Source organism: Acomys minous (assembly GCF_964271855.1).
Source record: "Acomys minous genome assembly, chromosome: 9".
Taxonomy (NCBI): domain Eukaryota; kingdom Metazoa; phylum Chordata; class Mammalia; order Rodentia; family Muridae; genus Acomys; species Acomys minous.
In genome coordinates, this window is record NC_140490.1 from 80,566,257 (window position 1) to 80,593,723 (window position 27,467).

Genomic DNA, 27,467 nt, shown 5'->3' on the forward strand with positions numbered 1-27,467 from the left:
CATCACCCCTGGCCACAGGCTGACGGTGGAGGAGCACGTCTGGTTCTATGGCCGTTTGAAAGGTGTGAGTGCAGCTGCCATTGGCTCAGAGCAGGAACACCTGATACGGGACGTGGGGCTCATCCCCAAGCGGGACACACAGACGCGTCACCTCTCTGGTGAGCCAGCCTGCATGGGCGGTTGGTGGTGGTGGTGGTGGTGGTGGTAGTGGGACGTCAGGGCTGGGTGTGTCACACCTGGATCGTCCCTCTCTCCGCCCAGGTGGAATGCAGCGGAAACTGTCCGTGGCCATTGCCTTCGTGGGTGGCTCCCGTGTGGTCATCCTAGATGAGCCCACGGCTGGTGTGGATCCCACCTCCCGCCGTGGCATCTGGGAATTGCTTCTCAAGTATAGAAAAGGTAAGGTGAGATGGGACGGCCTGGGCCTCCCTTGGTCTCTGCTTCAGGGGCCAAAAAAAAAAAAAAAAAAAAAAAAAAGGCTTTCTAATTATAAAACGCGTTCTAGTTATAAAGTGTTTTCTGAGAGTGCTGGGATGGGGTTTGGAGTTCGCCGCTCTGGGTTAGGCGATTCCTGGGGGGACACCGCGGCTCCTGATCCCAGGAGCTCACATGGGCTGGGTCCCCGCGTCCAGGCCGCACGTTGATCCTCTCCACACACCATCTGGATGAGGCAGAGCTGCTGGGAGATCGCGTGGCCATGGTGGCAGGCGGCTCTCTGCGCTGCTGTGGGTCCCCGGGTTTCTTGCGCCAACGCTTGGGCTGCGGTTACTATCTGACGCTGGTGAAGAGCTCTCAGCCCCTCGTCACCAGTGACACAAAGGTGAGGCTAGAGGGGGCCCCTGAACCCTGTCCCCACCTCTGTCCTGCTGAGATGCCCCCCTCCCCGTTTTTCTTCCTCTGAAAGGGGCACAGTGAGGACCCCAGAGAGGAACAGAAGCCAGACAGCAGGGTTAACATGGCAGGTGAGGCTGGGCCAGGGGACCCCCTAAGGGAAAGGAAGGGGCAGCAGCCACTTAACTCATAGCAACAGAACTCAAGACCCCAGACGGGACCTCCGACCTTCTGGACCCCTTACCTCTGCCCACAGAGACAACCCAAGGAACGTTGGACAGGAGCAGCCAGGCCATCACCCCGAGTACAGCCCGGATCCTGGAGCTAGTGCAGCACTGTGTGCCCGGAGCACAGCGGGTGGAGGAGCTGCCCCGTGAGCTGCTGCTGGCATTGCCTTATGCGGGGGCCCTGGACGGCAGCTTTGCTAGGCTCTTCCAGGAGCTGGATGAGCAACTGGCGGCTCTGGGGCTCACTGGCTACGGGATCTCCGACACCAACCTGGAGGAGGTGTGGAACTTAGTGGGGTTTTGAAGGATGAATAGGAGTCTGTTTATAGAGGGTGGGGGGTAGGGGGGGTGGATTCCAGAGAGGAAGATGGCTCTTGGGGAAGGTGGATAGCTTGGGAGTCTCTTGAGGAGGTGATGGCGGGAGGGTGGGGTGGGGGGAGAACCAATGGTATATGGGGGTCTCTCCTGTGAGTCCCTTGCTTTGTCTCTTCAGATCTTCCTAAAGGTGGTGGAGGATGCCCACAGGGAAGGTGTGTCGTAACTCTGTCGTAACTCTGTGACCCTTTAACCCAGCCCTCAGCTCAGAAGCCTAAGTTCCTCCCTGGCTCTGGCAACAAGCCCTCCCTTTGCGTTCTGACTCCATTCCTACCCCCCAACCCCCACCCCTACCCTTACCCCCCCACCCCACCCCTCCCTCACCCCCACCCCCACCTCACCCCCCTACCCCCACCTCCCTCAACCCCCCACCCCCCAGCCCTAGCCCCCGGCCCAGGCTCTAGCCTCACTTTCCACCAGAGGCTGTGGGAGCTAGACCCAGTCCCCAGCACTGACCGGCTTTGGTTCCACAGGCGGTAACCCCAGACAGCACCTGCACCCTCACACAGCCACCCCGCAGCCCCACACAGGGCCAGATGCATCAGCTCTGGAGAATGGAGAGCTGGGTGAGTCTCTCCCCTGCTCACATCCACCATCACCACCTCGACACCCCCCGAGGTGCCAGAGCTCACCCTTCCATCCCCCACAGCTAAGTTGATGCCGGATCCCCAAGCCCCACAAGGCTCTGCACCCGGTGCTGCCCAAGTGCAAGGCTGGGCACTGACCCGCCAGCAGCTCCGCGCCCTGCTCCACAAGCGCTTCCTGCTTGCTCGCCGCAGCCGCCGGGGACTGTTTGCCCAGGTGACAAGACCTGACGCTAAGGGGGCGGGGCACTGTCCCGGGGTGTGTGCTGCCCACGCTGGCTGTTCACTCCCTGACTTTTTTTCACCCCTTCTCTGCTGTTTGCGGAGGGTGCTGGGAGCAATGCAGGCAGCAGAGCGGGAGCAGGGCAGTCCGCGTGGGGACGGATGCTGACACAGCTGTCCCCCAGATCGTGCTGCCCGCCCTCTTCGTGGGCCTGGCCCTGTTCTTCAGCTTCATTGTGCCTCCCTTCGGCCAGTACCCGCCCCTGAAGCTCAGCCCTGCGATGTATAGCCCCCAGGTCTCCTTCTTCAGGTGGGTGCTGGGCACCGTGAGCGGGTGACTCTGGGCGGGTGGTGGTCCCTGTCACAGCGATGACCTGTCACCCCACAGTGAAGACGCACCTGGGAATCCCAGCCGGGAGAGACTGATGGAGGCACTGCTAGGGGAGGCCGGGCTGCGGCTCCCCGCTGAAGCCGCCAGGTGAGGCCCACCCGGCAGGCCGGCTCTCCTTGGCTACTCACCCCCATCGGCATTGCCTCAGTTTCCTCTTAGGGTTCTCTCTGCTATTTGTGGACGGTGCTGGGGAACCATGGGTGGGTGGAGCTGGGGCAGGGTAGACTGTGAGGGGGTTGGGGGGAGCGGGAGCGGGGGAGGAAGGGGTAGGGAGGAGGGGTAGGTGGCGGACGGGGGGGGGGGGGAGAGGAGGAGTTGGGGGGAGGGGTTGGAGAAAGTGGGAAAGAGGGAAGGTGTGGGGGGAAGAGGTATAGGTGGGGGGAGGGGTGGGTGGCAGGAGGAGTTGGGGGTAGGGGAGGGGCGAGTGGAGGAAAGGTGGGAGGGGGAGGGACTGGTGGGGAGGGGTGGGGAGGGGTGGAGGAGGTGAGGGTGGGGGAGGGAGGAGGCTCCTCTTTTCACTGGAGTGCTCTCGCCCTTTTTACTCCCAGGGTCTGCCTCCGTTTTCTCTCCTGATCTGTCCCCACTCCTCAGTCTGGCTTGTCTTGATTTCCCTCTGAGACCCAGCCTCAGTTTCCCTCCATGGCCCCTTGCCTCTGCGGCCCTCGGGCTCTGGTTAGCAGGCCTCCCTCAGCTCATTAGTCTCCTAGTTCCACTGTGCGGGCCACCCACAGTCCTTCCCAACTCCGCAGGGGACCCGAGTGCGCACACTCCCTTGCTTGCTACTTCTCAGTCCCCGAGGTCCCTGCGGATGTGGCCAGTGTCCTGGCCAGGGGCAACTGGACTCTAGAGTCTCCATCCCCAGCCTGCCACTGCAGCCCAGCCTGGAGCCCGACACCTATTGCCAGTTTGCCCGGCTGGGGCTGGGGGTCTGCCACCCCCCCAGGCCATCGTGGGCTTTGGAGAGGTGGTCCAGAACCTCACTGGCCGAAACGTGTCTGACTTCCTGGTGAAGACGTACCCCAGCCTGGTGCGGCAGGGGTGAGCATGGGGGATGCTGGGTGGGTTCCCACGCCCCACGCTTACCCTTCCCGTTTGACCGTGTCACTCTGTTCCTGGTATGTCTCTCCCGCAGCCTGAATACTAAGAAGTGGGTTGACGAGGTCAGGTGAGGAAGGACCTGCTGTGGGAAACCTTGTGTGTTCCTTTTCCCCCCACACTCACTGCTCACTTACCCACTCCCCCAGCCCCTCACTCCCCCTGTCTCCCACCCCAAACCACTTTCTAGATACGGAGGCTTCTCCCTGGGAGGCCGAGACCCAGGCTTGCCCTCAGGGCGTGAGGTGCTGCGCACTGTGGCAGAGATTCGAACGCTGCTCAGTCCCCAACCTGGCAATGCCCTAGACCATATCCTGAACAACCTCACTCAGTGGGCGCTCGGCCTTGATGCCCAGAACAGCCTGAAGGTGGGAACGGAAGCTGGCGGGGGAGGGGGGCAGGGGGGCAGGGGGCGTGGCTGGGGAGATCCAGGACCACACGCTTCTCCAGACCTCACCGCCCCTTGCTCTACTCAGATCTGGTTCAACAACAAAGGCTGGCACGCCATGGTGGCCTTTGTGAACCGAGCCAACAATGGACTTCTACATGCCCTCCTACCGCCTGGCCCGGTCAGCCGTGCCCATAGCATCACGACACTCAACCATCCTTTGAACTTGACTAAGGAACAGTTGTCTGAGGCAGCAGTGTGAGTCCATCCATTTGCTCTCGGTGGTCATGTTGTTCAGGGTTGCTGGTTGCCTGTGCCCTGGGCTGGTGACAAAAATGCCATACCAACACAGGAAAAGCCAGGCAGTGTGGTGGCACAAGGCTTTAAATACAGCACACAAGAAGCAGAGGCAGGCAGATGTCTTGAGTTTGAAGTCAGCCTGGTTTACATACATAGAGAGTTCCAAGCTATATATAGATACCATGTCTCAAGGGGAGGAAAAAAAAAGAACAGCCTGGTCTGCAGAGTGAGTTCCAGGACAGCCAAGCCTGTTTTGAAATTAAGAGAGAGAGGACAGAGAGAGAGACAGACAGAGACAGACAGACAGAGACAGAGAGACAGAGACAGAGAGACAGAGAGAGAGAGACAGACAGAGACAGACAGACAGACAGACAGACAGACAGAGACTGACTTTCATGCTGGGAAACATCCAGCACCCTGGATCCTGTCCCACTCTCATAAAAAACCCAGACTTCATGTTCCTGTGTCCCCAAATCATTCCAGAGACCTCAGCATAATGACCTATGGACTTCTGCGTGTGCCCCTACAGTCTGGCCTCACCCACAGCATCTCACCCACAGGATGGCCTCCTCAGTTGACATCCTTGTCTCCATCTGTGTGGTCTTCGCCATGTCCTTTGTGCCAGCGAGCTTCATCCTGGTCCTCATAGAAGAGCGTGTCACCAGAGCCAAGCACCTGCAGCTGGTCAGCGGCCTACCACAAACCCTCTACTGGCTTGGCAACTTCTTATGGGACATGGTATGTGTGGCTGACTGCTTGGTGGGGATGGATGGGCACCTGGCCACGAGAGAGGGCAGGGGAGGCAAAGCCCTTGGCCCTCTGAGCTACTGAGGTGACTCCTGTCTCGGACACAGTGTAACTACTTGGTGACAGTGTGCATAGTGGTGCTCATCTTCCTGGCCTTTCAGCAGAAGGCCTATGTGGCCCCTGAGAACCTGCCTGCCCTCTTACTCTTGCTACTGCTGTACGGGTGAGAGCCCCTGCCCTTTGGGATCCATTCCTATGAGGTGGGGGCGGGGGGGGGAAGAAGAGGACTCACAGTGACTGAAGAAAAAGACTCAGGTCCAAGAAGACCTCAAGAGTGGTGGCGTTCAGATGCTGGAGACATGGCTCAGTAGTTGAAAACACTGGCTGCTCTTTTAAAGGACCCAGGTTCAGTTTATAACACCCAGAGGCAGGTTCACAACCTCCTGTAACCATACATACCCTCCTCTGACCTCTACAAGCACCAGGCACTCAGACGATCGACACACACAGAAGCAGCAAAACATTCATACACATAAATAAAAATGAGTAAATCTTAAGAAAAACAAAACAAGGCAAAACAAAAACCCAAAGGCCAAAGTAGTGGCTCACAGTTTTAGTTCCAGCACTTGGGAAACAGAGGCAGGTCAGTCACTGAATTCAAGGATGACCTGGGATACATAGTGAGAATAAGGAGAGAAAAAACAATCAAACAAACAAACAAACAAACGAATTCTGAGTGGAGCCAACGTGGCCTTAAAAGCTCACCGTATCCCGGCAGGTAGCACAGATATGAGGTGTGGCTACCCTTGGGAGTACCCAGCATGTAAAGTCGCTGGTGGCACCTGTCACCCTTTCCTTCCAGCTGGTCCACCACACCACTCATGTATCCAGCCTCCTTCTTCTTCTCCGTGCCCAGCACAGCCTATGTGGTGCTCACCTGCATCAACCTCTTCATTGGCATCAACAGCAGCATGGCCACCTTCGTGCTGGAACTGCTTTCAGATCAGGTAGGGGCCTCTGCGCAAAACCTGGGCGGGACTGGGTTAAGTGGGCACGGTTGTGCTTAGCTGCTGATCTCCTAGGCTTTGCCCACCCTGAACAGAACCTGCAAGAAGTGAGCTGGATCCTGAAGCAAGTGTTTCTCATCTTCCCCCACTTCTGCCTTGGCCGAGGGCTCATCGACATGGTGCGGAACCAGGTCGTGGCGGATACCTTTGAGCGCTTGGGTGAGAATGCCCGTCAGGCGGGAACTGTGAGCAGCACCCGTTGAGAATGCCGTCACCAAACTCAGTCTTGTGGAGTGGGGAGATACTGCCTTTAAGTGAACAAGTTTATGTGAAACAAAAATCATGTCAAGTTAAAGATGAGAAAAAGATAATCAAAGAGTCAAACGATGGGGCTGGAGGGACAGCTCAGAGCTTCTTAAGAGCGTTGGCTGTTCTCCCAGAGGTCCTGAGTTCAGTATACAGCAGCCACATACATGGTGAGTCATAACCATCTATAATGAGATCTGGTGCCCTCTTCTGGCAGGCAGAGCACTGTATGCGTAATAATAAGTAAATTAAAAACAAGCAAAACAGAGTCATACTGTGAAATGTCTATGACGATACCGAAAGAAGGTACACGCCTTTAATCTCAGCACTTGGGAGGCAGAGGCAGGCGGATCGCTGTGAGTTCAAGGCCAGCCTGGTCTACAAACCGAGTCCAGGACAGTCAAGGCTACACAGAAAAACCCTGTCTCAAAAAACCAAACCAAACAAAACAAAAACAAAAAAACACTCTAGCAGTACAAATATTAGTCACTTTCCTTGCGTCTAGGGTGATCTGGACAAGGGGCAAGACCCAGTCCTTCCTTCATGTCCGTCCCCACAGGAGACAAGCAGTTCCGGTCACCCCTACAGTGGGACATCATTGGCAAGAACCTCCTGGCCATGGTGGCCCAGGGGTCCTTGTTCCTCCTCATCACACTCCTGCTGCAACACCACAACCGGCTCCTGCCACAGTCAGTGGGGACCAGGTGGGGGCGGTAGGAGCCAGCATCCTTCCCTGGGTCCACTCACTTGTCTGTCCTCAGACCAAAACCGAGACCGCTGCCGCCCCTGGGAGTGGAGGATGAGGACGTGGCTCAGGAGCGGGAGCGGGTGACCAAGGGGGCCACCCAAGGGGACGTTCTGGTCCTCAGGGACTTGACCAAGGTAAGCACAAGTGCTCAGAACAGGGGCGGGGGGCATGGGTACTCCATCCTTTCTCAAGGAGCCCCACCCCTGCAGGTGTACCGTGGCCAGAGGAGCCCAGCTGTAGATCGCCTATGCCTGGGGATCCCCCGTGGGGAGGTGAGTCCAGAGCAGAGAACCCTGTGGAGCTTTTTTTTTTTTTTTTTTTTTTTTTTTAAGACAGTAGCTCTGGCTGTCCTGGACTCGCTTTGTAGACCAGGCTGGCCTCGAACTCACAGAGATCCGCCTGCCTCTGCCTCCCGAGTGCTGGGATTAAAGGCGTACGCCACCACACCCGGATGCTTGTATTTATTTTTGTGGCACTAGAAATAGAGCCCAGAGTCTCAGAAGTGCCCAGCCAAGACTATACAGCGCTAAGCCATGCCCCCAGCACCTCACTGGGGGCACTCTAGGCTGGCCCTCTCTTACTGAACTATGCCCCTGCTCTGAGCTCCTAACTGAGCCATCAGTCCTCATTAAGCACCTACTATGTGCACACATTTTTTTTTTAGCACAATCTCTGGCCACCGAAGGGGTACTGAATACCACTCTGGTAAGGGTCATCTTTCGTTGTTTTGTTTTTTGGGGTTTTTTTAGAGACAGGGTTTCTCTGTGTAGCCTTGACTGTCCTGGACTCGCTTTGTAGACCAGGCTGGCTTCGAACTCACAGCGATCCGCCTGCCTCTGCGCACCCCCCCTACCCCCTTCCCCCAGTGCTGGGATTAAAGGTGTGGGCCACCACCACCCAGCTGTAAGGGTCATCTTTTATCATGCACCAACAGCATTGATTGTGCCCTTACACACCTGTATCAAGCACTTCTCAGTGAAAAAGTGTTTGGCAAAATAAAAAATAAAATAAAAGAAAGAAGAAAAAAAAAAGAAAGAAAAAATTGCTTGGCACCTGTTTCTGCCTTCAAGCCCCTGCACACATGCAAACTCTTACTGGCTCTGGTTCACTTCCTGCTTGCTAGGGGGTCAGAACAGGTCCGCAAACACATCAGCGTGCGGAAGCAGAAAGATCAGTCACTCAGTGTCATCTAGGCTACATAGGGAATTCAAAGCAAGCCTGGGCTACACGAGACCCCATCTCCAAAACTACAAATAACTAAAACAGAGACCATATCCTGGGTATCTCAAACCATTCTCCGGTAGAGGAGAGAGTCCTGCCTCTCCCAGATCCTAGCCACCCCCTACCTTTCCACAAGTTAGCCCCGGGGGCTGTGGGTTACAGCCCTGACTTTGGGCTGTGAAGGACTGTGGGTTCCTTGCAGTGTTTCGGGCTGCTGGGTGTCAACGGAGCAGGGAAGACATCGACCTTCCGCATGGTGTCGGGGGACATGCTGCCCAGCAGTGGTGACGCAGTGCTGGCAGGCCACAAGTAAGGGGCTCCTTGTAAAGGCATACACACTGCACCCTGAACCCTGCCTGGTTCTTAACTCTATCGGTCCCGTGGGTGGACATGGGCCTTCACTAGCCTAATACCTGTAACATGTGCCCTCTGTGCATGGGCCACCTGCTCTCAGCCGACACCCATGCAATCCTGCGTGGGTGGCCTGTAAGCTCTTTAGCCTCCCATCCCCATCCTAGCGTGGCCCAGGAGCCAGCTGCCGCGCACCGCAACATGGGCTACTGTCCCCAGTCTGATGCCATCTTCGACCTCCTGACCGGCCGGGAACACCTGGAACTGTTTGCGCGCCTGCGCGGGGTCCCTGAGGCCCAGGTTGCCCAGGTGAATTCGCCCTGTCTGGTATTTGGGGGCACGGGGCAGGGGGGAGGGGGGCAGGGGATCTCGCCCATCTCGGTATGACCTCGCCCACGCTCACCCAGCCCCGCCCTGCAGAAAGCGCTCTCAGGGCTGGTGCGCCTGGGCCTGCCTAACTATGCAGACCAACCCGCGGGTACCTACAGCGGTGGCAACAAACGGAAGCTGGTGACAGCCCTGGCTCTGGTTGGTGATCCAGCTGTGGTCTTTCTGGTATGTGGAGGCGAGAGCTGAGGAGTGGGGCAGGGTCTGGCCTTGGTAAGGTGGGGTCTGAGCTTTGAAGGGGTGCCTGTGCAAGACCCAGCTTTATTTGGGTTTGGCCTGAGCAGGGATCTGATTGAAGGATGCTCAGGGTTAGACGGAGCGGAGCCCAGGAGCCAGCCTGAGCAGGTCAGGGGCTGTCACTGGGTCCGGTCCTCCTTTGCAGGACGAGCCCACGACAGGCATGGACCCAAGTGCGAGGCGATTTCTTTGGAACACCTTGCTATCCGTGGTGCGTGAAGGCCGCTCCGTAGTGCTCACGTCGCACAGGTGAGCCCCAGGGCCACACTCTGGCCATCCCCCATGATGGGCCGATTCTGACCCTGGTAAGGTCCCTAAGGTGAGAAATCTCCAGGGGTGGGACAGAGCATGGCCTCTGAGCAGGCAGGCTGGAGCCAGCCGCGCTCACACTGTCACCCGCAGCATGGAGGAGTGCGAAGTGCTCTGCACGCGCCTTGCCATCATGGTGAACGGGCGGTTCCGCTGTCTGGGAAGCCCTCAGCATCTCAAGAGCAGGTGAGGAGGCCGCGATGGACCGGGGCAGAGGCCTGGCCTGTGTCGGGGAGGCGGGGACTGGAGGGATACAGGATCTGATTGGTGCCCCGAGGTTGTGGGCGGGGTTAGAAGGGCTAATCAGGTATGTGGAGGTGGAGACTGAAGACTTGGGGGAACGGGAGGAGCTTGTGTGGATGGGTGGAGTTAGAAGGCATGGGGGTGGAGCCAGAAAGAAATTGGGGGAACTATAGGTGGGGTTACACTGTATGTGAGCGTGGGTAAGGTGTGAAAGGCGGAGCCACGCGGATAGAGCGATGGATCCTTTGTAGAACTCTAGAGATAAGGGATGGGTGGGATGTGGGCAGTTAGAGCGTATGTTCGCGGGGAAAGGGTTGTTTTTAGGGGTAGAACCATAGAGAAGAGTGCTGAACATGTGGCCTGGGCTAGATGGGCAGGGCCGTATCGTGCTTCTTAGGGGCGGAGCTGGACAGTATAAGGCGGGGGGCGGGGGGGGGATTGGGAAGGTGGATGTGTTCAGAGAAGGCCTTTCTGGATGGAATCCAGGAGGTTGAGGAGTGTTCGTTCATCCTTGGGCACAGGTGTGCCAGGTCCGCTGAGTGGGCGTGGTTCTGAAACAGGGCAGGGTGAGGAGGAATTGGGTTGGGTCCAAGTATAAAGGACCCCTTAGCCACAGGTCTGGTGTTGTGTAGGGAGCGATGAGGTTTCTAGAAGCAACGGGGCCCGAGGCCTACATCCCTGGTCGTGTCCCTTCCAGGTTCGGGGCTGGCCACACACTGACCCTCCGGGTTCCACCAGACCAGCCAGAACCGGCGATAGCCTTCATCAAGGCCACATTCCCGGGTGCCGAGCTCCGGGAGGTGCATGGCAGCCGCCTGCGCTTTCAGCTGCCACCTGGGGGCGGAAGCACCCTGGCACGGGTGTTCAGGGAGCTGGCAGCGCAAGGCAAGGCCCATGGTGTGGAGGACTTCTCTGTGAGCCAGACCACTCTGGAAGAGGTGACTTCCACGGCCATGAAGGGGCTTGCAGGGAAGCGCAGAGGGCCTCCCGACCCTGGGCTGACATCGCCTCCCTTTCTGTCACCTCCATGTCCCTGCCCTGCCAGGTGTTCCTTTATTTCTCCAAAGACCAAGGAGAAGAGGAGGAGGGCAGCCTGCAGGAGACCGGGGCCGGGGAGGTTTCCACACCCGGCCTGCAGTACCCGAAACGCGTCAGCCGATTCCTGGAAGACCCCAGCTCTGTGGAGACCACGGTCTGAGGAGCATGTCTGCCTTGGGACTGAGTGGCAAAGCTCGGATGGAGGGTCTCTGTGGCACACACAGGCTCCCAGAGAGCCCTGGGCCCTGGAGGAAATAAAGAGAGTCAAGAAGAGGCAAATGAGCCGGCAGCTGTATGTGTGTATTTAAGGAGCCCTAGCTCTGTGCGGAGCCCCACGCGCTGCTCACGGCACGCACTGTGTGCGTGTGTCTGTGGTCAGAGGGGTGACGGCCATGGCCACAGTGACCGTTACAGCCACCCGGGCCCCACGCAGTGCCTATGATGTGGCCACTCTCAGGCGTCTAGTCACATGTACCCTGACCTGCCTGTACCTCTGTGAGTCTGGCACCCAAGGGCGGGACTTTTGAGTGTTTCTTCTGACTGTGCAGTTGAGATGAGCTCAGGCTTGGGGAATGTCCCAGACGGCGTACAGGGCCCTGGTGCTTTCCGGGCCAGACCAGAAGCCCACCCCAGAGCCGGCTAGCCCTCATCCCGAGACAAGCTCCCACCCCCACGCCCCCTAGCCATCCCACCATGAGCGGGAGGCATGGGACCCTTAAGGGGCTCCTTGGCTGGGTCTGTGGCTGGACCAGAGCTTGGAGAGGGGGCCTGGGTACTGTAGGCTGCGGCCTTCCCGGCCTGTGTCCTGGAGAGCCACCCAGTGTGGTCGAGGTCAGTGGGGGTCTGGGGGTCTAAATTAGATGGGACCTCTGGGTATCGTCATCTATGTGTCCTGAGGCTCCGCCGAGCTGGGATGTGGAAGGCGTAATGGGAACACAGGAGCCAGGTGGAGCCCAAGGAGGCCACTGGGTCTCCCCAGTTGCAGGATTGGGAGCCACAGGCCATGGTCCCTGGCAGACTGCAGGCCAGGTGATCACAGGATATGGAGGTCGCCTGTGGGGGTGGTGAGGGGGCCAGGGAGGTGTCTGTTAGGTCTGCATGTAAGCCTCCGTTGCTCCACGTCCTTTTTGTCACCGTGCATAAGAAACTGCCTTTCTCAACTGTACTTGGGAGGGTATGTCCCAGCGAGGGTCAGCTAATGCCTGAGTCAGGCGGCCGACCACACGTCCTCAGGACACAGACTGCAAACGGAAGGTGGCTTGCCGTGAGGAACCTGTGTCAGAGCTGGTGTGCAGAGACCTATAAGGGCTGACACGGGACAGTGACACTAGGGGCGGGTCTGTGGTGTCACCTCCCTCCCTCCCTCCCTCCCTCCCTCCGCTGGGGGCCTTTTCCTGTGGTGGGGACTTGCCGCCAATGAGGGCCAGGCCTATCACGTGGGGTCTGACAGCTGAGGAGGGGGTGGCCCTGAGCAATGTGGTCCAAAGACAGCCAGCACTGACCGGGAGCTGCAGGGCTGAGAGCCCCCCAGGCCTGCCTGCCCTCACCCTGGGCCTCCGGGGCTGGCTCTACCATGTTCTCTAGGAAGAAACGAGAACTTATGAAAACTCCCTCTATTTCCAAAAAGAACCGCGCGGGGAGCCCCAACCCGCAGTCCTCCTCAGGGGTGAGTGGGGCGCAGAGCGGGCGGGGGAGCCAGGATGACAGCCACAGCCTGTGGCCACTGCTGGGCGCAGGTCTCGACTACAGCACTATGCTGGGCCCACGGTGGGGGACCCGGGCCAGCTATAGTCCCCAACAGGCTGAATGGCAGGCAACAGAGAGAGGCCTGAACCTGGGAGTCTGTCTTAAGGTAGGGGGTGTCCTTGGGTGGCCCCCATCATGTGCCGCTGGAGGTTCTGGGTAGTGGGTGCAGTTGGCCCCGGAGTCTAGTGATGGGTGTGAGATGGGGTTTGGGTGATTTAGGGGTTCTGGAGGCCAGTGGGAGACATGAAGGACTGGGGTACAGGTGTATAGGACAGATTCAGGGGGTCTCCGAGTTTCCCCAGGACCTGGGGGTGCTTTCTGAGTTTTGGGGAGTTTTTAAAGTTTAGGGGTGTCTCTACCAGGTCTGAGGGTGTCCTGTGACTCAGGAACCTGGTGATCCCTTTGGGTCACAGAAGTTATCCATGTTTTTAGAAAGTGGGGGGTCCACTCCACCCACGGGGGAGTCTGGGGTGGCTGGAGGGCTGGAGACCCACGAGGGCCCTCCCCACCCCCACCAGGAAGTGGGGTGCCCCCTCCCTTCTGTGCCCCACAGGCCCCGCCCCTGGCTGTGGTTTGGGTCAGGACGGTTGTTTGTGAAAGCTAAAGAGAGGAGGATGTTGGGTAACAGGTGTTGGGGGGGGCTTCCAAATCTCTGCCCCCTGACCTCTGACCCCCGTTTCTGAGGACACTGAAGCAGCATCTGGGATGAAAGCTTTCCCTTGATTCTCGTCTCCTTTGCCCTCCCAGGAACTGTCCAAGAAGGACTGTACAGAGGCTCCCGGCCTCGAGCCGTCAGCCACGTCCCTGTCCGCGGGCGCCAAGGCCACAGGCACACTCAAAAGGCCCACCAGCCTGAGCCGCCATGCCAGCGCCGCTGGCTTCCCACTCTCGGGGGCGGCCACCTGGACCCTGGGCCGTGGATACCGGAGTCCCCTGTCTGCGGCCAGCCCCGCAGAGCTACCCAGTGAGGGGCCATTCCCTGACGGGGTAGAAGACATCTCAGCCCTGCTGGCTGACGTCGCCCGCTTTGCTGAGGGCTTGGAGAAACTCAAGGAGTTTGTGCTGCGTGATGGTGAGAGTCCTCTTGCCCGGCACTGCGAAAATAGAGAGGGCGGTGGGTGAGGCGGTCCAAGCCTTTCATCCCAGCACCCAGGCAGGAGGATCTCTAGGAATTCCATGGTCCGCACTTGAGTTCCATCCAGGTTAGCCAGAATTACACAGCGAGACCCTGACTCAAAAGGATGAAAGAAAAAAACAAAAAAACAAAACAAAGGAAACACGAAAAAGAAAAAAGGGAGGGACAAGAGGATGCAAAGCAGTGCACTTGTCGACTGAGGTTCTGAAGGATGTGTAGGAGTTTAGCGGCATTCCCTGCCCTACAGGGGAAATGTCTAGGCATTTGCTCAGGGAAATAGAAGTTGACGTTGCATCTAAGGAGGCTTGTGTGAGGACAGATGGCTGCTGAGGCTGAAGACCTGGGCAGGTGTTAGTGTGCTCAGCTCGCTCGCCTGCACGGGGAGGTCCTAGGAGTGAGTGGCCCGAGGCATCTTGGTTCCGTTTTCTCCTGCACGCGGCTGCTGGCGGCTCCCGTTTCCTCCAGAGTTATTTTCACCTCCTTCCTGTTTGTCTCCGGCAGCCCAGAATGATAGATGGGTCGAGCACCAGCCTCAGCACCCCCGCTGGCTGCTCCCCGGAAACCCCGCGCTCAGCCCCCGCTCAGCCCCACTTCCCCACCCCACAGATACGGCCTGGCCTCAGCAGGGGCTGTGCTGGCCGCCTCCCTCCCTGCAAAGGATGGGAGCCCCTGGGCTTATCTGGGGCGGAGGCTGAGCCTGCTCTTCTGGAGAAGCCTTAATCTCAGGCCTTTCTTTACCCAGGCATCCTTGGAGGCCAGCCTGGCCAGCCCGTGCAGGGTCACCTGCTGGCTGGGACCCCTGGTCCCAGGGCTCGGATGTACCAGCCTCTGGGTCTGGTTTTTTTCTATACAGGACAAGAACAGAGTCCCTAGAGAGTCAAGGTCCATTTGAGACTGCAGGAGGGGGTGGACAAAGGCCCCACGAGGCCCTTCCTCTGGAGCCTTTTCCTTCCTGGGCCTCCAACTCTGGGCCTCAGTTTCTCCTACAAACCAAATCCTCATGCCCAATCAAATTCCTCCCCTGTGGTAAGGGAACAGCCCTGGCCCTGGCGCCGGCCTATGGAGATATGAGGGGTGGGGTTGTTCCCAGAGAGAGGCGGGGCCTGAGGACCGGCCAAAGCCGGTTTGGCTGTTGGCCTTTTCCCCCCTGACCCCCGCCAAGAACCCCCAGAAGCCGAGGACCCTGGTCGCTTGACCACACACTAGCGTTTGGTCCCTCCCTGCATCCCTGAGCCATGTGTGTCTGTGGGACGTTGCATCCAGCGCTGGACCACGGCCCCCAGCGCTGCCGCACGGGGCCGGGAGGTGAGGACGGCCTTACGTGCGGGACCCTGCACACGTGGTGGGTCTTTACCACAGCCCCCAGGGTGGCCAGGGACTCGGCCCTCCTCTTGGCCTCATCCCTGGTATCATTGCTTTGATGGTGGCCCTTGTGAGGGGCGGCAGGGATCCTGGCGGCCCCAGGAGAGGGTGCAGCCTCCCAGCCAGCATCCTGGGATTCACGGAGCCAAGTGGGCTCAAATTCTGGCCACAGAATCATGAAGGGAATCGGGTTCCGGGTGGCGTCCAACCGGGGCCTGGTGCCTGCAGAGAGTTAAGGACTTTTCTCAGATTCCATCTGGAGGGTCTCTAGCCTTCCCGTGCTGTCACGTGGCACAAGGTCTTGAGCTAGCCCAAAATGTGCGATGGAAAAACACACAGGCAAAAACTCCGCCTTCAGGACTTTTGAGGATGGAGTCAGAGGGCTGTGGTCCGACAAGGCAGGAGGCGGGTCTGAGCTACACAGGAGCCATTGTAAGGCCTTGTTCAGCTTGTGGGTTGGGCTACCATCTTCTCCTCTCTGCAGCCTCCCTTGCTCTCTGCTGCTCACAGGTGTAAAGGCAGGCAGGGTCTTTCCAGGGGAAGCTGTGTGACCATTAACAAGTGACTTTCCCTCTCTGTCTGTCGCCCACATCTGCAGGCAGAGCACGGTGGTGATGGCTGGCTTAAGGCCAGCAGGAGAGAGTGAAGTTAACAGACTTGCTTAGGGAATCCCTCTCTCCTGTCCACCTCTGCCTCAGCTTCCCCACCTGACCTCTGGGAGGCTGGGGAGTCTGAGGCTAGCCCCTTCCTTCTCACCCACGCTCGCTCTGCCCAGCAGACCTCCTTGAGGCCCGCCGGCCCCTGGCCCACGAGTGCCTGGGTGAAGCTCTGCGCGTGATGCGCCAGGTCATCTCCAGGTACCCACTCCTGAACACTGTGGAGACGCTCACGGCTGCTGGCACACTCATTGCTAAGGTCAAAGGTCAGTCCAGGGCGACCCACTGTGGGAGGGAGGACCCAGAGGAGGGGATACCAGTATTGGGGTTTTGAAGGATGCATAGGAAGTTGACTACGGGGCGCCTGCCTCCTCTGCCTCTCAGCCTTCCACTATGAGTGCAACAACGAATCGGATAAGAGGGACTTTGAGAAGGCGCTGGAGACCATCGCGGTGTCCTTCAGCTGCACGTGAGCGCGGGGCCCTGTGGGCGCGGAGTGGGGACAGGGGCGCTGTGCACCTCTGCAATGACCGCCCCTGGCCCTGCAGTGTGTCTGAGTTCCTTTTGGGCGAAGTGGACAGCAGCACTCTCCTGGCCGTGCCTCCCGGGGACCCCAGCCAGGTGAGCAGAGGGCAGCCCGCCCACGGCCAGGTCGAGGAATTTGTGGGAGGGGGCGGCCATCTCCCACAGGGTGGGCACCCGGTAGCAGCCCTGTGGCCCGAGACTTCTTGAGAAAGGAAACGTTCCTGGCCTGGGCCTCTGTGAGGAGCCGTAGAGAGGGGGTGTTAAGAGCAGAGAAAAGGCTAGGGCCGAGGTGTAACGTGGAGTTGGACGATGTTCTGCACGCAGTCCATGGAGAACCTTTACGGAGCCAGCAGCGAGGGGTCCCCACCCAGTGTGGAGGACTGTGAAGAAGGTGAGTGCCCCCCCCACCCTTGGCCGTGGGGCTGGGTAGGCAGGGGGTGGCGGGGAGGGGTGTGGGGGTTGGGAGGACATCAGGGCGGAGCACTGGGTCCCCCACAGGCTGCCTGCCCCCCGAAGAGGTAGATATGCTCCTCCAGCGCTGTGAGGGCGGTGTGGACGCCGCATTGCAGTATGCGAAAGACATGGCCAGATACATGAAGGACCTCATCAGCTACCTGGAGAAGCGCACCACCCTAGGTGAGAGACAAGGACACACGGGGGCAGGGGGGGGGGCTGTGCGAGGGGGGGGCAGGAGCCGGGCGGGAGAGGGTGTCTGGGGAAGGCCATTCGGAAGACTCACTCTGTACCCCGCTCTCTGGTAGAGATGGAATTCGCTAAAGGCCTACAGAAAGTTGTCCATAACTGCAGACAGAGCGTCACGCACGAGGTGTGTTGGGCTAAACAGGCGGGAAAGAGGGACGCTGGATGCTTAGGCCTTTGGTAGGCCTGGCTACCCTGTTGGATGACATGCCTGCCTGTTGCTGAGAGTGGCTGCAGGATGCTGGGCGTGGTGGTGGTGGTGGTGGTGGTGGTGGTGGTGGCGGCACACACCAGGGAAGCAGAGGCAGGTGGATCGCTGTGAGTTCGAGGCCAGCCTGGTCTACAATGTGAGTCCAGGACAGGCAAGGCTACACAGAGAGACCCTGCCTCGAAAAACAAAACAAACAAGCAAGCAAAGAAGTGGCTGCAGGAACCCAATGGCTTGGGCACTGTGGCCACCTCGGTCCTCATCCTTGCGACCCACCATCTTGCCCCGCAGCCCCACATGCCCCTCTTGTCCATCTACGCACTGGCCCTGGAACAAGATCTGGAGTTTGGCCACGGCATGGTACAGGCAGTGGGAACCCTACAGACCCAGACGTTCATGCAGGTGCGCTGTGCGGGGGTGGGGTGGGGTGGGGTGGGTGGGGGGTGGGATGGCGCTGCTGGGTGGCGACACCACCCACCTCTTCGGCACTCACAGCCCCCCTCTCCCTCAGCCCCTGACCCTGAGGCGCTTGGAGCATGAGAGACGCAGGAAGGAGATCAAAGAATCTTGGCATCGGGCTCAGCGGAAACTGGTAAGAGCAGGCGGCAGGGGTGGGGCTGCAGCCAGCGTACCCCAACAAGAGTGCAACTGTACCCTGTGTTTGCAAGGATTCCCTAGATTCTCGCGGCTCAGCAGGGCACTCAAGAGTCCCACACATTGTGCTAGCTGTTCAGAAACACAGAGAGAAACCGAGGCACAGCCTCAGCCCCGGTGTGCACGTTCCACGTTCCTACTCCTTGATCCCATTTCTCTTTTTGGGGCCATTTAAAGGCACCTGGGTGGCCGGGGGCAGATGGCTCAGTGGGAAAAGCACCTGTGTCAGGAGATCTTGGGGGCCTGAGCCGTGTGGTGGCACCGCTCACCTGTAACCCTAGCACTGGAGAGGCGAGGTGGGTGGAGGCTATCCAGAAAGCCTGAGTCTGGGTTCGCTGAGAGACCCTGTCTCAGAAAACATCAGTGGGGAAAAGGAGGGGGACGGCGAGCGCCTTTAACCTCAGCACCTGGAAGGCAGATGCAGGCCGGTCGCTGTGAGTCCCAGGCCAGCCAGGGCTACATAGTGAGACCCTCCCTGCCACAAAAAAAAAATAAAATGACAAAGTGGAGGGCGTGGCCCCACCCCTGGACCTCTGGCTTTCACAGGCATGTGCACACAGACACACAGAGATGGTGTCCTGCCTTTTGGCTCCTCTGTAACTATTTCTCAGGCATTGTGCTAGCAACCACTGATAACAAGCTTGTGCCCCCCCCCACTTGTCTCGGATTGGAGTTCGACATGAAAGGGTATTTGGGGATGTGAACCTTGCTGCCCCCCAGCAACAGCCTCACTTCTCAGAGACTGTGAGGACCCTTTGCTCAAAACAGATTAGACAAGGGCTTGTTATTGATTTCCCAGAGCTCTGTACATATTATGGAACACAAGCTGCAGCATTTTGGGGAGTTCCTCCCCCATACTTTCGTTTGTTTGCTTGTTGTTGTTTTTGTTTTTTTGAGACAGGGTTTCTCTGTGTAGCCTTGGCTGTCCTGAACTCACTTCGTAGGCCAGGCTGGCCCCGAACCTGCCTCTGTCTCCCGAGTGCTGGGATTGAAGGCATGCGCTACCACGCCCGGTTTTCTTCTTTAATTTTAACACTTGGGGGCATAGGCCAGCAGACCTCAGTGAGTTGTGAGTTCAAGGCCAGCCTGGTGACATAGTGAGTTCAGGACAGATAGAGCTATGTAGAGAGACCCTGTCTCAAAATAAATAAATACTATCAGATTTTGGGGTTGTTTTTTTTTTTTGTTTTTTTTGGGTTTTTGTTTTTGGTTTTGGTTTTGGTTTTTCGAGACTGGGTTTCTCTGTGTAGCCTTGTCTGTCCTGGACTCACTTTGTTGACCAGGCTGGCCTCGAACTCACAGTGATCCACCTGCCCCTGCCTCCCGAGTGCTGGGATTAAAGGCGTGTGCCACCACGCCCAGCTGATTTTGGTTTTTTTGGTTTTTTTTTTGGTTTTTCGAGACAGGGTTTCTCTGTGTAGCCTTGGCCATCCTGGACTCACTTTGTAGACCAGGCTGGCCTCGAACTCACAGCGATCCGCCTGCCTCTGCCTCTCGAGTGCTGGGATTAAAGGCGTGCGCCACCACACCCGGCTTGATTTTGGTTATTTTTTAAAAAATATTTATTTACTTTTTATATTTGTGCCCATTGGTGTGGGGGTGTCAGATCTTGGAGTTACAGACAGTTGTGAGCTGCCATGGGGGTGCTGGGAATCGAACCCAGGTCCTTTGGAAGAGCAGGCAGGGTTCTTAACCACTGAACCATCTCTCCAGCCCGATTTTGGTTATTTTTAAGAATTATTATTTTCTTATTTATTTAACTTTGCATGCATTGGTGTTTGCCTGTCTGAGGGCATCAGATCCCCAGAGCAGGAGTTATAGACAGTTGTGAGCTGCCATGTGGTTGCTGGGACTTGAACTCAGGACCTCTGGAAGAGCAGCCGGTGCTCTTAACCACTGAGCCAGCTCTCCAGCCGCTTCAGTTCATCTCTTACTCTCGTTTATGTAGTGGCGTGGGGTTGGCACTCCTTTAGGTCTTTTCTTCAGGCTTTGTGGCAAGAGCGTTTACCTGCTAACCCTGTTCTCAACCTTCCTATGCTGCGCCCAGTAATACAGTTCCTCATGCTGCAGCGACCCCACAGCCAGAAAAGTATTTTCATTGCTACTTAGTAACTGTCATGTTGCTACTGTTGTGCAGGATGTCTGTACTTGACCTGTGACCCACGGGGTGAGAGACACAGTGCTAAGTGCTAAGCCATCTTAGCAGCCCCTTGGGTTACTGAGTTTGTGTTTTGGTTTTTCGAGCCTTGGCAATCTTGGAACTTGCTCTGTAGACCAGGCTGGCCTCAAACTCACAGTGATCCCCCTGCTTCTGCCTCTTGAGTGCTGGGATTAAAGGCTTGTAGTACCATGCTGGGTGGCAGATGCACTCAGGCTCTGAGGCCCCGGAGTCTTCCCCAGAGCCCTTGGCCTTCACATTTGGGTTTTTGCCTTTCTCGTGGGCCGTGGGGTGTGGGCTCCCTCCACCCAGGCCAGTGATTTTGTGACTCAGTGCTTCCTGCCACCCTGGGGTGCTTGGCTTCCTGCCTAGGTGGCTCTCTGTTTTCATCTCTAAGACAGGAAGTGAAACCTCCTGAGCCTGGTGGCTTGGGGAGAGGGGAGATGTGTTTCAGTTTGTGTTTCTGTTGAGATCTGAGTTCTGCCTCAGTTTCCCAAGTGTCTCCTGTCAAGTCCCCCCCCCCACCCCCTGGCTGGGTGGGGATGTGGGGTCCTTGCTGGGGAGGGAGGGAGGGAGAAAGGGAGGAACAGAGCCAGTGTGTGGCCCGTGCTGGAGCCTCTCTGACCTCCCAGCAAGAGGCGGAGGCCAACCTGCGCAAGGCCAAGCAGGGCTACAAGCAACGCTGCGAAGACCATGACAAGGCCAGGCTCCAGGTGGCCAAAGCCGAGGAGGAGCAGCAGGCCACAGGGCCAGGAGCAGGGACTGCTGCCACCAAGGCCCTGGACAAGAGGAGGAGGCTGGAGGAAGAGGCCAAAAACAAGGTGCGTTAGCAGGCGGAGCCCGGAGGTCCAGACCTGGAGGAGGTGCCACCAGAGGACATACGTGCAGCTGCCACCTCCAGGCCTGTGCCACCTTCACCACCTGTGCTCCGCTACCTCTCCCTCTCCCTGTTTCTGTCATTTTTGGTTTTACTGAGAAGGACCTCTGGGCTCTACCCCTGGCCACGCCCTCAGGCCCTCACTGGGGGATTCTAGGTGGGGCTCCACCCTGACCACGCCCCTCAGCTCCTCCTTACTGGGGGATTCTAGGTGGGACCCCACTCTGACCACGCCCCCAGCTCCCCACTGGGTATTCTGGGCGGGGCTCCACCCTGACCACGCCCCCAAGCCCCTCACTGGGGATTCTAGGGTGAGCCATTTCCTTCGCCCGCCTCTTATCTTTTATCTAGAGACAGTCTCCCTAACTTTCCCAGGCTGTCCCTCAGCATCCCTAGTTTCTGTGGTGACAGTTCTGCCCTCCTGGATTCTGGATTTCTGTGTCAAGACTCTGACTGCCCCTGGCCCCCATTCCATCCTTCAGGCTGAGGAGGCCATGGCCACTTACCGCACATGCGTGGCAGACGCAAAGACGCAGAAGCAGGAGCTGGAGGACACAAAGGTGACGGCGTTGCGGCAGATCCAGGAAGTCATCAGACAGAGTGATCAGACCATCAAGTCGGTGTGCGATGGGTGCTGGGTGGGCTGAGCATGGAAAGGTGGGGGCAATGGGCGGAGTTTGGTGCATCTGTTCAAGGGACGGGGCATAATGTGGGCAGGGTTAGGGATGCCAGGGTGATTCTAGCAGGGTAGAACAGTGGGTAAGGCGAGGCAGGAGCCGCTTGCAAGAGCAGAGAGGGAGTCGCAGCAAGGATAGGGAGACCAGGGGAGGGTGTCCTGAGGCTGAGGGCATAGACATTGTGGGACTTGGAGGGACAGAGGATGCGGGGTGGGGTGGGGGCAGATTTGTACAGACTGAAGGGGGTGCTGGGATTTTGGAAGTTTAAGGGTGTGATTTGATGGATGGGATGGGGCAACAGGCGAAGTGCCCTGGGAGAGTCATAGTCTGGTGTGACCGCTATAGGCGAGGAGGGTCTGCTGGGTGCTGTACAATGGGTGTGGTTTGGGGGGGGATAGAACTAGGAGTGCCATGCTGTAGGGGGCGGAGCTATAGGCAGTGGTGGGAGGGGCTTGTTGGTATGGGGCGTGTTTGTGGGTGTGGCCCAGCCAGTGACGAGCACCTCCCCTGCAGGCCACCATCTCCTACTACCAGCTGATGCACATGCAGACAGCACCGCTGCCCGTGAACTTCCAGATGCTGTGCGAGAGCAGCAAGCTGTACGACCCGGGCCAACAGTACGCCTCGCACGTGCGGCAGCTGCAGCGAGGCGAGGAGCCGGACGTGCACTACGACTTTGAACCTCACGTCTCCACCAATGCTTGGTACCTCCGCCCGGTGCAGCCGCACGCTTGCAGTGGGGTGTGGGTGGCATAGGCCTGGCGGGCCCCCTTACTGACACCTGCCACCAGGTCCCCAATCATGCGCACACGGAAGGGCAGCTTCAACCCTGGGGATGCCACAGTACCTGAAGCTGCTGGCAGTCCTCCTGAGGAAGGTGACACCGCGGAGGGGGCTCCCAGCAAGGACCACAGGGGTGAGTGTACGCGAGCGCACAGCGCAGACGCCACATTCCGAGGGAGTCTCTTTTCCGCTGTGGAGACACCTGTTTCTCTGATCCCTCAGGTGGACGCGGTCACCAGGTACATAAGTCCTGGCCCATCAGCATCTCAGACACCGAGGTCAGCCTGGACACCAGCTCAGGTGAAAGGGGCACCTGGGTGCGTGTCACACAGGGGGTCTTCCAGGCGGGGCCAGCCTGGCTCCAGTGTCTCTCACAACCCTGTTTTCCATATAGGGGACTTTAAGAAGTTTGATCGAACATCGTCCAGCGGGACTATGTCATCCAGCGAGGAGCTGGTAGATCAGGAAGCTAGTTTGGGAGCCTCAGCCTTTGTGTCAGGTGACACCCCCCCCCCCCCCCCCGCCAGTGAGACCAGTACAGTGAAAGGAGTTTGAACATGATTTAGCCAACCGTCCTCTCCCTGCCTCCATGACACTGGCTTTTCACCCTGTCTGCAGCTGACCTCAATGGCATGGACCCCGAGTTGCCCGTGGCCATGCCCAGCGGACCCTTCCGTCACGTGGGACTGTCCAAGGCGGCCCGCACACACCGCCTTCGGAAGCTGCGCACGCCCGCCAAGTGCAGAGAGTGTAACAGCTACGTGTACTTCCAGGGAGCTGAGTGTGAAGAGGTGTGTGGGGCCCGAGCCCTATGGCCTGGTGTCATCGAGGATGGGGACTGAGGCTCAGTGCGTAGTACATGGGCTGGCGGGCATGCGCAAAGGGGTCCATTCCTGAGCCTCAGTGGGTAGAGCAGGGGCTGGCGGGCATGCGCGAAGGGGTCCATTCCAGGACCACAAAGGTTAGGCGCGCGTCTTTGTGCACCTGTCATCGCAGCCCTTGGGAGGTGGGACAGTAGGATCACGGCATCACGGTCATCCTTGGCCACGTAGCAAGTCTGAAGCCAGCCTGGCTTACACGAGATCAAACTGATTAAAACGGACTGGGGAGGTGGTCGAGTTGACAAGGTGGCACAGGCGCTGGGCTCCTGCAGCGCAAAGGCCCCGGGACGATGGAAGAAGGGGGCTGGAAGTGGGGCCTGGCATTTACAACAGGAGCCCAGAAGAGACACATTTTGCCGTCTTCCAGTGCTGTCTGGCTTGTCACAAAAAGTGTTTGGAGACCCTCGCCATCCAATGTGGTCACAAGAAGCTCCAGGGCCGCTTGCAGCTGTTCGGACAGGACTTCAGCCACGCGGCCCGCAGCACCCCTGACGGCGTGCCCTTCATTGTCAAAAAATGTGTCTGCGAGATTGAGCGGCGAGCTCTGCACACCAAGGTGAGGCTCTGGGGCGCGAGGGGTTCAAACGGAGAACGGAGGGCCAGGAGCTGGGGGCACGGTCAGGCTGGAGAATAATTGCCGCCTCCTCAGGGCATCTACCGGGTCAACGGCGTGAAAACGCGTGTGGAGAAGCTCTGCCAGGCCTTCGAGAATGGCAAAGAGCTGGTGGAGTTGTCACAGGCCTCGCCCCACGACATCAGCAATGTCCTAAAGCTATACCTGCGCCAGGTGAGGCAAGCCAGGATGGAGGGGGGCCTGTGGAAGGGGCGTGGCCAGGATGGAGCAAGGGGGCGGGGCCTTGACATAGGCGTGGGGTGGAGCGGGAGGCTGCTGTGGATGGGCCCCTAGTGTGAGACCCGGGTAGGGGGTGTGTGCATGAGGCGGGTGGTATCAGAGGTGCTGATAGGCGTGGCAAGAGCTGGGTAGGTACAGCCTTGGAGGCATACATTTCAGGAGCCTGCAGGCTTATAGCAATGAGTATTGGTGGGTGAGACCGAGACCAGCCACTGGGCTTTGGCTAGAACTACTGAAGGTCTAAGGCAGGGATGGGGTGGACACAGACATTGCATGGGGGGGCGGGGCCCCTAGCATTGGGGGGCGTGGTCATAGCTGGCCCGAGATGATGGGCGTGGCTAGAGGTGGGTAGGCATGGGGGGGCAGGTCGAGTGATGGATGGGGCAGAGTTTGGTAGTGGGTGGGCGCTTGGTGTGATGGGCGTGGCTAGTGCTGATGGACATGCCCTTGGCGTGTCTGAGGCTGGGATGGGTACAAAGCCTTAATGCAATGGCAGGTGGGCCCCTGTTTTGGTTGGCTTCGCCCCAGTCTGGCAGGGGAAGGTCATGTCAGGTGCCCACACTTGCTAGGCCAGACCTTGTGACCTCTGTCTGGATCTGTCACCCTGCAGCTGCCGGAGCCCCTCATCTCATTTCGCTTCTACCATGAGCTGGTGGGGTTAGCCAAGGAGAGCCTCAAGGCAGAAGCTGAGGCCAAGGCTGCGAGCCGGGGCCGGCAGGACGGGTCTGAGAGCGAGGCTGCAACCTTGGCCATGGTGGGCCGCCTGCGTGAGCTCATGCGGGACCTGCCTGCCGAAAACCGAGCCACACTGCTGTACCTGCTGCGGCACTTGCGAAGGTGAGGACCCCCAATGGGGGTTGAGCGCTGGTTGGGGGCGTGTCCCGGGAGCCGCCCGCCCACACGCGTCTCTGCCCGCCCCCAGGATCGTGGAAATGGAGCAGGATAATAAGATGACCCCTGGGAATCTGGGCATTGTGTTTGGGCCCACACTGCTGCGGCCTCGACCAACCGAAGCCACCGTGTCCCTCTCCTCCCTGGTGGACTATCCTCACCAGGCCCGCGTCATTGAGACACTGATTGTCCACTATGGCCTGGTCTTTGAGGAGGAGCCAGAGGAGTCACCTGGCAGCCAGGTAAGGGAGGGTTGGTGGTGCCGGGGACTCCCTTAGGCTATTGGGTAGTGACACACACACACACACACACACACACACACACACACACACACACACACACACACACAAATGCTCAGCAGGTTCTGGGTACAGCTCAGGAGTAGAGCGCTGGCCTAGCACATAAGAAGCCCCAGCGCCAATTACCCAAGTTGCTGTAGGTTTCTCATCCCAAGACTCAGAGGTGGAGGGGGGAGTTCAAGGCCAGCCTCAGCTACACACAACTTTAAAGCTAGCCTGGGCTACATGAGGTACCTGTATCCAAAACAAAACAAAACAAAAGCCTTTGACCCTAGCACTAGGGAGGCAGAGATAGGCAGATCTCTATGAATTCCAGACTGCCCTGGTTTACATAGAGAGTTCCAGGCCAGCCAGGGATACAAACTGAGACGCTGTCTGAAAAAAGTAAAATTTTAATGCCATGTGTGGTGGTGCACACCGGTAATCCTTACACTCAGGAGGCTGAGGCAAGTGGATCGCTGTGAGTTTGAGGCCAGCCAGGGCTCCACAGAGAAACCCTATCTTAAATAAATAAAATAAGCTGGACAGTGGTGGCACACGCCTTTAAGCTCAGCACTTGGGAGGCAGAGGCAGGCGAATCTCTGTGAGTTCGAGGCCAGCCTGGTCTACAAAGTGAGTCAAAAAAAATAAAAAATAAATAAAATAAATAAATAAATCAACAAACAAATTTCACAAGGTGATGTGCTCAGCAGTTAGAAGCACTGGTTGCTTTTGCAGAGAATCTGGGGTCTGCCCTCAGCACCCACGAGGCAGCTCTAGGCGGCAGATCCAATGCCCTCTTTTGGCTTACATGAGCACCAAGCACGCACCCAAGCACACACAGTACCCACACGTATGTGCAAGCAAAACACCCAGACACATAAAAAATAAAAATAACGATTAAACAAATAAAAAGATGGAAAGGGTGTTGGCATGCTGGAGTCAGCCCACCCCAACACCTTTCCATTATCAGGAAGGGGTGCCCACCCAGTGTGTCCAGCTGGGGACGGCCGAGGGCATTGCCATCCCCCTGCAGGAAGAGGCAGAGGCCGGAGGCCGAGGTGAGTGGTGGGACCCAGACCCCGGCCACAGACCCAGGGGGGACAGCTGAGGCCTTGTCACCGTGTTGTTGTCCTTACCTTGCTGGTGGCTGCCTACCCCGAGGACCCAGGGCAGGGCCAGCAGAGACAAGGTGATGGGACAGAATGGGCCAGGGATAGTGACTGAGTCCAAGATGGCTGCGCCTTGGTCATAGAACCAGTATCTCTCCTGTGACCTAGGCTCTCATTATGTCTGTTTCCCCTTCTCTCGGCCTAAGAATCCCGAGTGGCATCCAATGACTCGGACTCGGAGTTGGAAGAAGCCTCTGACCCTCTGTCTTCCTCGGATGCCAGCGCCCTGCATCGCCTCAGTTTCCTGGAACAGGCCGAGGCAGGCCTGGAGGAAGGTCCCCAGAGCCGCAGTGGCAGTGAGGAGCAGCTTGAGGGAGAGGATGGAGACCCCGGCCAGCAGCTTTGTGCCTTTAACACCAACCAGTCCAACAACACAGCGCAGGCCCCTCTGCCCACCATGCGGCTGCGGCTCCGAGATGGACAGATCGCAGGTGGCACTGGTCGGGAGCGTCAGCCACAGTTCGTCTGAGCTGGTGGTGACAGTGGGGACCATCAGTTCACTGCCAGCCACCCGCCCCCGGCCCCCCCCCCCCCCCGCATTGTGGGGTGTAGCATGACTCAGCTGGACATGGGTCACAGATGGACTTGGCCTGTGCGGATGCGCCAGGTGACTCCCCATGATGCTGCCCTCATCGAGCGCCGCGGTCCCATCAGTCTGGGGTCAAGCCGCATTCCTCTCTGGATTCAGGATGCTGTGTCATGGGTGCAGGCCTGGCTTCTGGGGCTGCTCTGGTTTCAGGAATCTTGCAGGAGGCTGGGCAGGACAGACAGGGTAGGGTACAGAGGTGCAGTAGGAGTTTGACAATGCACTCCATTTTGCTTGGAATAAATTTCTTAACCAACTAAGCCCCAGCCCACCTGTTGTTACTTTGCTTCTCAGACAGAGTCTCAGGTTTTTTGTTTGT

General features: G+C 58.3%; 2 protein-coding genes across 7 annotated transcripts in view; both read left to right on the plus strand.

Moving 5' to 3' along the window:
• Positions 1 to 11,290, plus strand: part of ABCA7 (ATP binding cassette subfamily A member 7) — a 20,522-nt gene extending 9,232 nt beyond the window's left edge. Inside the window, 29 exon segments of the mRNA XM_084795634.1 lie at positions 19 to 158; positions 262 to 399; positions 633 to 820; positions 905 to 962; positions 1,088 to 1,338; positions 1,552 to 1,588; positions 1,907 to 1,999; positions 2,083 to 2,234; positions 2,425 to 2,549; positions 2,628 to 2,717; positions 3,380 to 3,506; positions 3,508 to 3,668; positions 3,763 to 3,795; positions 3,916 to 4,093; positions 4,202 to 4,371; positions 4,974 to 5,151; positions 5,268 to 5,383; positions 6,023 to 6,167; positions 6,263 to 6,386; positions 7,033 to 7,162; positions 7,235 to 7,355; positions 7,431 to 7,493; positions 8,645 to 8,751; positions 8,961 to 9,102; positions 9,214 to 9,348; positions 9,563 to 9,666; positions 9,820 to 9,912; positions 10,667 to 10,907; positions 11,015 to 11,290. Of these exon segments, the coding sequence (XP_084651760.1) occupies positions 19 to 158; positions 262 to 399; positions 633 to 820; positions 905 to 962; positions 1,088 to 1,338; positions 1,552 to 1,588; positions 1,907 to 1,999; positions 2,083 to 2,234; positions 2,425 to 2,549; positions 2,628 to 2,717; positions 3,380 to 3,506; positions 3,508 to 3,668; positions 3,763 to 3,795; positions 3,916 to 4,093; positions 4,202 to 4,371; positions 4,974 to 5,151; positions 5,268 to 5,383; positions 6,023 to 6,167; positions 6,263 to 6,386; positions 7,033 to 7,162; positions 7,235 to 7,355; positions 7,431 to 7,493; positions 8,645 to 8,751; positions 8,961 to 9,102; positions 9,214 to 9,348; positions 9,563 to 9,666; positions 9,820 to 9,912; positions 10,667 to 10,907; positions 11,015 to 11,167 (3,793 nt within the window). The 3' untranslated portion in view covers positions 11,168 to 11,290.
• A 317-nt stretch (positions 11,291 to 11,607) lies between these two features.
• On the plus strand, positions 11,608 to 27,408 carry ARHGAP45 (Rho GTPase activating protein 45). Of its 6 annotated transcripts, none has more exons than XM_084795490.1 (23): positions 11,608 to 11,838; positions 13,501 to 13,825; positions 16,029 to 16,172; positions 16,291 to 16,375; positions 16,455 to 16,527; positions 16,756 to 16,822; positions 16,930 to 17,067; positions 17,193 to 17,257; positions 17,630 to 17,740; positions 17,850 to 17,930; positions 20,783 to 20,971; positions 21,510 to 21,647; positions 22,218 to 22,408; positions 22,496 to 22,620; positions 22,710 to 22,787; positions 22,882 to 22,986; positions 23,106 to 23,278; positions 23,736 to 23,924; positions 24,018 to 24,155; positions 24,832 to 25,058; positions 25,144 to 25,354; positions 26,364 to 26,451; positions 26,709 to 27,408. In XM_084795490.1, exons 1-23 carry the CDS (start codon positions 11,701 to 11,703, stop codon positions 27,029 to 27,031), a joined length of 3,402 nt encoding a protein of 1,133 aa, XP_084651616.1. In that variant the 5' UTR covers positions 11,608 to 11,700; the 3' UTR covers positions 27,032 to 27,408. The 6 variants fall into 6 exon arrangements, with proteins under 6 accessions (XP_084651616.1, XP_084651621.1, XP_084651619.1 ...); XM_084795495.1 differs by having other exon boundaries at positions 11,615 to 11,838; positions 16,026 to 16,172; XM_084795493.1 differs by lacking the exon at positions 11,608 to 11,838 and adding an exon at positions 12,432 to 12,673.
• The last annotated feature ends 59 nt before the right edge of the window (positions 27,409 to 27,467 follow it).

Excerpts from the sequence above, each read along its gene's own strand:
- ARHGAP45 (XM_084795495.1), top strand. The coding sequence starts at position 11,701 with ATGAGCGGGAGGCATGGGACCCTTAAGGGGCTCCTTGGCTGGGTCTGT. Across the intron at positions 17,258-17,629 it reads GACAGAGCGTCACGCACGAG|CCCCACATGCCCCTCTTGTC; the intron begins GTGTGTTGGGCT and ends CTTGCCCCGCAG. Across the intron at positions 23,279-23,735 it reads AGGGAGCTGAGTGTGAAGAG|TGCTGTCTGGCTTGTCACAA; the intron begins GTGTGTGGGGCC and ends GCCGTCTTCCAG.